This window comes from Marmota marmota, unplaced genomic scaffold (genome assembly GCF_001458135.2).
Source record: "Marmota marmota marmota unplaced genomic scaffold, marMar, whole genome shotgun sequence".
In the NCBI taxonomy this organism is placed as follows: Eukaryota; Metazoa; Chordata; class Mammalia; order Rodentia; family Sciuridae; genus Marmota; species Marmota marmota.
This window is the reverse complement of record NW_025999869.1, coordinates 22,525,421-22,536,374: the sequence shown is the minus strand read 5'-3', so window position 1 is coordinate 22,536,374 and position 10,954 is coordinate 22,525,421. Positions and strand designations below refer to the sequence as shown.

Sequence of the window (10,954 nt, the reverse complement as noted above, 5' to 3'; positions counted from 1 at the left end):
AAAAAAAAAAAAAAAAAAAAAAAAAAAGTTATAAAATCAGTAGTGTGTTCTAATGCTTGTTTTTTGTTTTTTACAGAAGAGGCAGCAGAATAATACAAATCTGTATCAGTATCTGAATATGCATATGTATTAATGTATAAATTTAGGGTTTTTAGATGTAGATGGACAGCATGCCTTTATTTATTATTTATGTGGTGCTGAGGATCAAACCCAGTGCCTCACACATGCTAGGAAACACTCTGCCACTGAGCTACAGCCCAGCCTTAAATTTAGTTCTGAAACGCCTAGTGTAGGCAAAAGAAACCATTCATTATTCTTTTCCAAATAGTTTTACTTTTATGAATGTACAGAATTTTTAAATTTTTGTCTGAAAGTTATTGGATAATCTAGAAGATTGTTTTGGTATTATTCCTTTCTCTGATAACTTTCTCTGAAAATAATCTTTTTTAGTGACTCAGTTTTACATGTAGAACCTTGGAAACCTTAAAATGACAATCTGTCATGGTTGCCTCAAGTCTGCTTGTAGGCTATACAATTTATGGCATTAGAGATGAACAAAATAAAGGCTGGAAAAAATTTTTTCTTTGATAATAAAAAAATATATGAACATAGCCAAGTGTAGTAGCACACACCTGTAATCCCATCTACTCGGGAGGTTAAGGCAAGAGGATTGAAGTTTGAGGCCAGCCTCAGCAAGTTAGCAAGACCCTATCTCCATAACATACAAAGGGCTGGGAGTGTGGTTCAATGATAGAGCACCCCTGGGTTCAATTCCCAATATCATTAAAAAAATAAATAGATATATAGATAAATTTAGCTGAATTTGTATTATTAACACCCTATACAATATAGTTCCAACTATAAATAGTGTAGGTCCATCTCTCAGCTTTTAAGTGTCATAGAAATGTTGATTTAAGAGAAGAAAGGAAAATTAAGGTCTTTTGTACAGATACCAATTAATGCTGTTTGCTAGAATGAGAGTTATATTTGACTATTAAAGAAACCACTGGTAGAAAAGTTTCCTTTCCTTCACTTGGAAATTTAGGGAAATAAATAAAACAGAAAGAAGTGAATACAGCAACAGCTTCTAAATAGATATGTAAACAGTCTTGATTCATGTGCTTATTTCACTTGAATCATGATTTCTTCTGTCCATAAACAAATATTTTTATAATACAGCTGTATGTCAGATAATATTCTAGGTGTTGGTCCTCAAGAGAGCTTTTATTCTTAAGAACATGCACACATGGGACTGGAGTTATAGCTCAGTGGTAGAGCGCTTGCACAAATAAGGGCACTGGCTTCAAACCTCAGCACCACGTAAGTAGCAGAGGTACACACCTGTAATCCCAGCAGCTTGGGAGGCTGAAACAGGAGGATGGAGAGTTCAAAGCCAGTCTCAGCAAAAGTGAAACACTAAACAACTCAATGAGACCCTGTCTCTAAAAAAAAGAATATACACACATGATTGTTTACACATGGCGAGTAATTTCATCAATGATTAAGTTCCCAGCATAATGAACACTAATTTAAAAAATATTAGATTCTTACTCTGTCAAATGGCTGAATAAGAGGACAACTCCTTAGTAATCTTCTCATTTGGTGGGGTCTAGTGGCACATGCCTGTAATCCTAATGATCTGGGAGGCTTGGGAGGCTGAGGCAGAAAGATCAAAAGTTTGAGGACAGCCTTAGCAACTTAGTGAAACCCTGTCTTAAAATAAAAAGGACTGAGAATATAACTAACTCAGTAGTAAAGTGCCTCTGGGTTTAATTCCCAATACCCCCACTCCCCCCCAAAAAAAAAAAAAACTTTTCATTTAAATTGTTTCCATTTCATATATGAGTGAACATTCTACATAGTAAAGTGATATTTTTGAAACCCATAATGAAGAGGGACAGCACTCTTAACAAATGAAATTACATGTATGATCACATTTATGAAGAATTTTTTTTCCTTTTAGGTATTATTTAAAAAATAATATGGAAACAGAAACTTTATGTTCAGATGAAGATGCTCAAGAACTAGTTAAAGAAAGCCAGTTATCCATGCTGCAGCTCAGTACCATTGAGATGGCCACCCAATTATCAATGAGGGACTTTGATTTATTTCGTAATATTGAGCCTACTGAATATATTGATGACCTTTTTAAGTTGGATTCCAAAACAGGAAATACTCACTTGAAAGAGTTTGAGGACATTGTAAACCAAGAGACATTCTGGGTTGCCTCAGAGATTTTAACCGAATCAAATCAAGTCAAACGAATGAAAATTATTAAGCATTTTATTAAAATTGCACTTCATTGTCGAGAATGTAAGAACTTCAATTCCATGTTTGCAATAATAAGGTAAGTTAGTACAAATAGGAACAGATATCTATATGTTTTTTTTTCCATGCTATTACACATGAAGCTGATTTTCTGCATAGGTATTAAGTGCCTAGGAAAAGAAAAGTTCAATTAATAAGACTTCATTGAAGCATTATTAGATTTCATGCACTTTCCCATCAATACCATTAGAATGGAATATTTGTTTCTTCCATCTTTCTGTCGCTTAAAAATACCGCCCCCCTTTTTAATTGAATGCAAATCATTCCCTTCCCACCTTTTTTCCCCTCCTTTCAATGATCACACCCTTTTTGATGCACGCCCAGTGAGCTAGTCTTTATCATAGACTTATGATAAAGATACTTAAACATGCATAGAACATAGACTTATGTACTATGCATGTTTAAGTACCTGCCTCACTATTATTTGACACTGAAAAAATCAGTGTGGTATCGATTTTCTGACCTAAATTGCTATTTTGAAATAACAGCCAAAATACTTTCAACCATTTGATAAGTTCTTCCTATTTGCCAGGCACTGCATGGGGCATTATGGGACATATTGTTATTTAAGCAAGCTAAGCCGTTAGAATTATAAAAATTCTTAAATGTTTATAAGCCTGGGATTTATAGATGGTTACATGAGCTTTCCCTACTACCTTCTGTCTGCTCATTGTGAGAAGCCAATTCTAGATAATTTATTTTCTGACCTTCATCCAGCACACTGCTCATCAAAAAAAGGGATTCTTCTTAAAGCAAGTCTGATTTTAAAGAGGAAAGGAGTTATATAGTTAGGTCAATTTGAAGGCTTTTTGTGTGTGTGTGTGCTGGGGATTGAACCCAGGGCTTTGTGCATGTGAGGCAAGCGCTCTATGAATTTAGCTATATCCCCAGCCCTGAAGGCCATATTTTATATACAGCAGCCTAATTTTTTTTCCCTTCCCACTGCCACCAAAACACACATGTGTTCCTGTCACTCATGTGGGGTCTTTAATCATGAGTCTGTCATGGTAATATGATGCCCTTTGTAGTGAGTTAACCAGTGCTACAATTGAACTAGACACTGTAGAAGTATTGAATAGAGATTATCAAAGTGACTTTACAATCAGCTGTGCCTGTACTTGAATTTAGCCTCTCCCATGTAGTAGCAGGGTGTTGATGGGAAACTTAAGACTAGTTTTCTCATCTGTAAGATACAGGAGTTATACCACTTATCTCACATTTTTTTTTTAACATTAGGTGTAAAATAGAAGAGAGATGCCACCGATAAACACTTGGAAGGCTAGAAAGTCACTCTGTATAGGAAGCATCAGGTAAAAGATTTGAGAGTTATAGGCTCAGTTTAGAGTATCCGATGAAGAAAATTGACATGGAGAGAGAGAGTGGATGATCTCTGTTTAAAAAGAGTATAGAAAGAAAATGGTAGAGGACTAAAAAACTAAACCTTGTATTATCTTCTGTGGGCAACTAAGAAGAGAGTCCAACCAAAGATGGAGAATCATTACAAAGCAGCACAGTAATGATAGTGTAATTAAAAGCAGGGAATTTGAGAGAAGGTGGTGGACAGTAGCTCAAAGAAGGGTGTAGGAAAGGCCCAAGGTTTAGTTAAGATGATTTGTTTTGTTACAAAGAACATTTATTATACACAATTTCCATGGTTTATGTGAATATAACTGCTTTGTATTCTTGTATTTAAATTCAGGTTTATCAAAGAATATATTCTTTTCATTGGAGATGGAATAGGTGAATCATTTTGTTCTGACCAAGATTAAATAGCATTTTGTATTAAAAATAAATTTAATTTTTGAAAAAACATTACATACACATAGAAAAAATTCAAAAGATACTTTAAAAAGTACACAGTGTAGGGCTGGGGTCGTGGCACAAAGGATGAGCGCTTGCCTCACATGTATGAGGCATTGGGTTCAATTCTCAGCGCCACATATAAAAAATTTTAAATAATAATAAATAAATTTTAAAAACAAGTTTTAAAAAAACTGCACAAAGTAATTCTCTTCCACTTAATCTCCAGTCCATCCATATTTCTCTCCTATCTTGGTTTATTTAGGGGCTTATTGTTTGTTTTGTTTTGGGTTTTGGCAGGTTTATGTTCCCTGGTACCTCAGGTAATTTTCTTACACTTAGTTTCATACTTTCAGAAATACCTTTCCTGATTTTGAAAGTATTTTCTTTTTTGTTCGATTGGTTGGTCCATTTTCTTTCTATACTCTTTGATTGATCATAGAGATTATTCCAAATTAGTACCTATAAAGATGCCTCAGGGTTTTTTTAAATTTTTTTTTTTAAGTTGTAGATGGACCCAATACCTTTATTTTATTTGTTTATTTTTGTGCCGTTCTGAGGATCAAACCCAGTGTCTCACACATGCTAAGTGAGCACTCTACCACTGAGCCACAACCCCAGCCCCAGATGCCTCAGTTTTTAAAGCAACTACAGAGTATTCCTTTATACATTATTTGTGGGTCATTCTAAATTTTGACCTTAAGCTACTTAAGACAATGTATGATGTTTGTATTTGCTATACTTACGCCTTTTTTTTTCCTTTAATAATCATTTTTCTTTCTTGGAGATTCTACATTTTACATTTTTTTAAGAACAAATATAAATGCTTTGGTTTGAATCCAGTGTTGGCACTTAATAAGTGAACTGAGTTTTCTCATCTGTAAAATGGGGAATCATGGTAGTTCCTGTCTCATAGGGTTAATTCAGTAAATTAGTACATTGAAAGCTCTCAGAACTTTATACTTTATAGTTTGATTTATATTAACAGTTTTTATTAATCTTCAGTTCACTTTAATGTAAATAGTGAGGTAGGAAAATATATCTTACTTTGTTCCAAATGGCTTCTTGGTTATCCAGAATAATTAATCTTTTCTCCTAAAATATAATACTGTCATATACTAAAATTCCATACATATTTTTGGTCTGTTTCTGGCATTCCACTTCATTTATTTATCCCTTCATTTACTGTTTAAATTGCTAAAACGTTAAATTTTAAGAACTGATAGACTTGTACTATTATCTGGCTATTTTCAGCATGTTTGTTTCATATGAACTTTAGTGTTAACTCATTTAATTCTTTTAAAAAGTTTTGTGGGTATTTTCAGTGGATTACATTAAATAGATTAGACTGATTTAGCAGCTACTTGACATACCAATGCCTTGTTACACCTAAGAACAATTAACTTCACTTCTCATTTTCTTGTTTCTTTGGCAGTTATAGGTTGTTTATATAAATCTTGAACATTTCTTTGAATGTTTAATACCTTTTAATGCTGTTCTGAATGGAATCCTTATAATCACTTGTTGCACCTGCCTAAGGATTCTAACGTTTATGTATATCAGTTTTGTATACCCTAATCTTACTACATTTTAATTTCTAATAATTTTCAGTTAATTCTTTTGGGATTTTGAGTTAGACAGTCTAATATTTAAACTACTAATAATAACTTGACTTTTTATTCCATTTATCTATTTTTTTATTTAGTCTGTTTCTATCTGCTGGTACTTTCACATTAAATAGTAATTGTAATTATGAGCCTCTATGCATAATTTGCAGCTCTTAATAAGAATGTTTCCTGTGCTTCTTCATTAAACATAATGCAGACTGGGTTCAAAAATATATGATTGAATTCTCTTTTTACTGGTTTTCTAAATATTAATTGCATATTAATATTATAAATTATTTTAATAGTTTCCTGAAAATGAATTACCTTTCTAATCTGGCGTGAGCTCCATTTAAGCATGGTAAATTTTATAGTGTTGTATCTTTCTGATTTGTGTGGCTTTTTTGTGGATTTTAACGCCAATAGCATGCTGGCTTCATAAAATTTGAAAGTGTTCATTCATTATTTATGCTCTGTAACAATTTAAATCTCATTGGAGGTAATTATTTGGTTGACAGTTTGAAAGGACTCATAAGTGAAATTCTCTGGGCCTTGATGTTCTTTAATAATCTCTGTAATCGTTCTTTTTTTTTATTATTTGTTCAAAACATTACAAAGCTCTTGACATATCATATTTCATACATTTGAGTCAAGCAGATTATGAACTCCCATTTTTACCCCGTAAACAGATTGCAGAATCACATCGCTTACACATCCACTTTTTTACATACTGCCATACTAGTGTCTGTTGTATTCTGCTGCCCTTCCTATCCTCTACTATCCCCCCTCCCCTCCCATCTTCTCTCTCTACCCCATCTACAGTAATTCATTTCTCTCTCTTGTTTTTTTCCCCTCACCTCCTCTTATATGTAATTTTATAAAGGAAGGGTTTCCTTCCTGTACCATGCAATTTCCCTTCTCTCTTTCCCTCCCCCCTCTCGTCCCTGTTTAATGGTGATCATCTTCTCATGCTCTTCCTCCCTATTCTGTTCTTAGATGCTCTCCTTATCAAAGATGACATTTGGAATTTGTTTTTTAGGGATTGGCTAGCTTCACTTAGCATAATCTGCTCTAGTGCCATTCATTTCCCTGCAAATTCTATGATTTTGTCATTTTTTAATGCATAGATAGCCTTTATAATGTTGAGATATGTTCCTGTTATCCCTAGTTTTTCTAGTGTTTTGAACATAAAGGGATGCTGTACTTTGTCTAATGCTTTTTCTGCATCTATCGAGATGATCACATGGTTGTTATCTTAAGTCTGCTGATGTGGTGAATAACATTTATTGATTTCCGTATATTGAACCAGCCTTGCATCCCATGGATAAATCCTACTTGATCATGGTGCACAATTTTTTTGATGTGTTTTTGTATCCGATTCGCCAGAATTTTATTGAGGATTTTTGCATCTAGGTTCATTAGAGANTTACTTCTTGTTCTGTTTGACTGCTGAGTTACTGTTTACTCCTATAAATTTATTTGGTTTTGTGTGTCTCTGGGGTCTCTCTTTTGTGATGGGAGACTATGACTAGAGATGATGAGTTTTGTTGCACTTTAATGCAGATTCATTCATTTCCTAAACTGTGTACAGATTCTGATGGCATATAGTGGTCTGCGGTTTGGTCTTGGGACTTATATTTAGGTCGAATGATGTGATGGTATTGAGGATGGTATCTCTTGGCAACCTTGGAGGGTTGCTCTACTGATGAGATATTAACAGGAGAACAGTCTGGAGTATTTGGGGGTAGCTAGGGACTTGGTAGCACTATATAATGCCTCGGAACATTGACCTATACATATTTAGTAAATTACACATAAACAGCGTCATGATGCTTGGGAGGAAAGGTATTAGAAGGGAAGGGAAGAAGTCACTAAAGAGAATGAGAGTAAACAGGTAGAATTCAAGGAAAGGGGAATAAGGAAATTGAAAAGAAATGAAAAGACAAAATAAAAATTAGAAAAGAAAAAAAGAAAAAAATTTAAAAAATAAAAACTAATAATTAAAAAATTTTAAAAATTTAAAAAAAAAATTTTTAAATGAAAAAAACCCAAATAATAAAAAAAAATTTAAAAATGCAGTCTTAGAGTTCGATTAACTTCTCTTCCAGTAGGTGGAGCTGTGCCCACCGGGCCAAGCTTCTCCTCTCAGTATGCGGAAACCAATCACTCTGCAGCAGCTCGACTGGGCGGGTCTCCAATCCTGAGTGCCTAGGACCTTGTCTTGTGTCTAGTCACTTCCCCACTTTTCCTCCAGCCAGGCCCCGCTCACCAGTGACGCTCACCACAATACTGGCTACACGCCAGGTCTGCTGCTCCCAGGAGCCCTATTTTCTTGAACGACTGGGCACACTCTCCCTGTTTGCCATTCCCTCGAACCCTAAGTTTGTGGAGCTTGGGGCTGAGAACCCTCAGCGTATTTTGCTTGCCCTCCGGTAGCCACTCCCCCGGTAGCTGGTGCAAGAGACCTCAGTTGTCAGCACTGGTGGGAGTGGTAGCCGGGGGTCCCGCGCCGCTCCTGATTCCCTTGGTCTGACTATCGCACTCAGGGGAGAGCTGGGAGGGGCCCTTGAGGTTTCCCCGCTGTGTGGACAGGGAAGGCTAGGGGGTTACACACCTGCCGCCGCCGGTTTCAATGAAGTTATCTCCTCCGCCGCATTCTGGTGACGTCAGTTCTCTGCCATGGTGGTATCCCATGCGAATGGTGACAGTTCGTTCCCCTTTGCCGGGTGACCAATGCAACGGGTGGGTCCTGACCGGCTCTCCCAAGCCCCGTCTCAATCCTGTGGCCACTGCCTATGAAGGCTCAGTTGGTATTAACCTCCGCAGGTTCAGAAGGGCCGACCAGTTGTTTAAGCAGGAGCGTTTAGCGCTGAGTCACAGCGGTTTGTCTACAAGACGCAGGCGAACGGGAGCCTGAATTCAGCCGATCCGGGATTGGTGTGTGTTCTGAGAGGCGCATACTGTTCACCCCAGATCCACATTAGCTCAGCATTGCCTAGTGATCCTGAGCAAACAGCATTTAGACGGTTTAAGACTCCCTATGCCCGTGCAGCTGAAGAGGTCAGAGACTTGATCTCTCCGCGCCCGCCGCCATGTTGGATCTTATTATAAATGTAATCTCTGTTATCTTGAGACCAGGAGCAACGTAGTATACCTGTAATCCCAGCAACTTGGGAGACTGAGGCAGGAGGATTGCAAATTAAAGGCCAACCTCAACAATTTAGTGAGGCTCTGTCTCAAAATAAAAAGAGTGGGAATGTAGCTCAATGGTAAAGTGCCCCAGTAACTATTCCCACCTCCAAAAAAAAAAAAAATCTACAATGGCATGGGTGTTTCAGTTTCAGTGTGTCCTAAAATAAAGGTCAGCACACTGCAGGTGAAATGCTTTCTGCTTTGTTGGCTATATAGTCTCCTTTTTGCTGGTGGGTGGGGGGGTGCTGGGGATCGAACCCAGGGCCTTGTGCATACAAAGCAAGTACTCTGCCAACTGAGCTGTATCCCCAGCCCTATATAGTCTCTTAAAACTACTCAATTCTGCCATTGTAGCATAAAAGTACACCCATAAAAAGTAAGTAAACAAATCGTTGTAGGTGTGTTCCAATAAATTTTTACTTACAGAAATAGGCAGTAGACCTAATTTGGTCCACTAGTTGTCATTTGATGATCATAATATATATCAAATGACTGTAATATATCATTTGTTTTATCTGAATTTTAAAAAATTAACTTGATTTTGGACCAAATGAAAATAAGCTTTTTCCTGAAAGGGGTGGGGGGATCAAAACTGGTAAGACTTACTCAAGATTGAAAAATAGTTTTCCTGGTTGTAATGTGAAGATCACTCCAAATTAGATTATTCTGACTTCTTTAAGGATCTTTAGTACTGATGGTGACAAGATAATATTGTAGCACCTTCAACATTAATGGTATGAGAGTTGGGATTGTATTTACCCAATTCCTGTTTTTGTTTTTTTATTTTCCTAATATGGAAGTTGCGGGGCTGAAGGGTGTAGCTCAGTAGTAGAGTGCTTGCCTGGCATGCAGAAAGGCCCTAGGTTCAATCACCAGCACCATAAGGAAAAAAAAAAAGAATCTAATATAGTGTTGGGCAAGTTGTCAGTGCTTAATTCATATTATCAGTGGATGAATAAATAAAAACCATGTGAGTTTGAAATATTTTTTTATAATATCATTATGGAATATTTGAGCATTAAAAAATCAAATTCTGATTCCATATAAATTTGATTTTATTCCTGTTATGAATGTTCCACTGTATTGATTTTTTTTAATATTTTATTAGTTGTTGATAAGCCTTTATTTATTTATATGCAGTGCTGAGAATTGAACCCAGTACCTCACACATGCTAGGCAGGCACTCTATCACTGAGCTACAAAAAGAATGTATTAAGATTCTTTTGATTATAAGTCAGGAGCACAGTTACTGCTTTAAAGGGGACGGGGGGAGTAAAGCCTTTGTGCAGGGATGACGCAGAATTTATGAAGCGTTCCATATTTTTCTGAATACATGTATGAAGACATGAATGGTGTCAAAATACTTTGTTTACAATCAGTGACTTGAAAAATTGTGCTCTATATGTATAATATGAAATGAATTTCATTCTGCCATCATGTATAACAAATTAGAATAAATAAATTATTTTTTTTTAAAAAAGTAAAGAATGGAGGGAAATTGCCTGAGGGACAGATGGATCCCAGGAATCAACTGTGTTCTTAGGATCTTCTCTCTTTGTGAACTGTGCTCTGAACCTATTTATTTACTTGATTCTCTTCTATTGAGAGAAGTACTAGAATTTCATGATAGCTTTATCTATTTCTACCAGAAATGCCGTTGGGATTTTGATTGGCATTGCGTTGAACCTGTAGAGAACTTTGGGTAATATAACCATTTTAATAGCAAAAGCAATTCTAAGCAGGAAGTGTGAATCGGGAGGTATAGCGATACCAGATTTCAAACTGTACTACAGAGCAATAGTAACAAAAACAGCATGGTACTGGTACCAAAACAGGCAGGTGGATCAATGGTACAGAATAGAGGACACAGAGACCAATCCACAAAATTACAACTTTCTTATATTTGATAAAGGCGCTAAAAGCATGCAATGGAGAAAGGATAGCATCTTCAACAAATGGTGCTGGGAAAACTGGAAATCCATATGCAACAAAATGAAGCTGAACCCCTTTCTCTCGCCATGCACAAAAGT

General features: G+C 36.2%; 1 protein-coding gene across 8 annotated transcripts in view; it reads left to right on the top strand.

Annotated features, from left to right (window-relative positions):
- The window catches only part of Rapgef6 (Rap guanine nucleotide exchange factor 6), a 215,994-nt gene that overhangs the window by 171,530 nt on the left and 33,510 nt on the right, over positions 1-10,954 (top strand). For all 8 annotated transcript variants that reach the window (XM_048783177.1, XM_048783193.1, XM_048783183.1 and 5 more), the window contains one exon: positions 1,964-2,347. In XM_048783177.1, the coding sequence (XP_048639134.1) occupies positions 1,964-2,347 (384 nt within the window). The remainder of the gene's footprint in view (positions 1-1,963; positions 2,348-10,954) is intronic.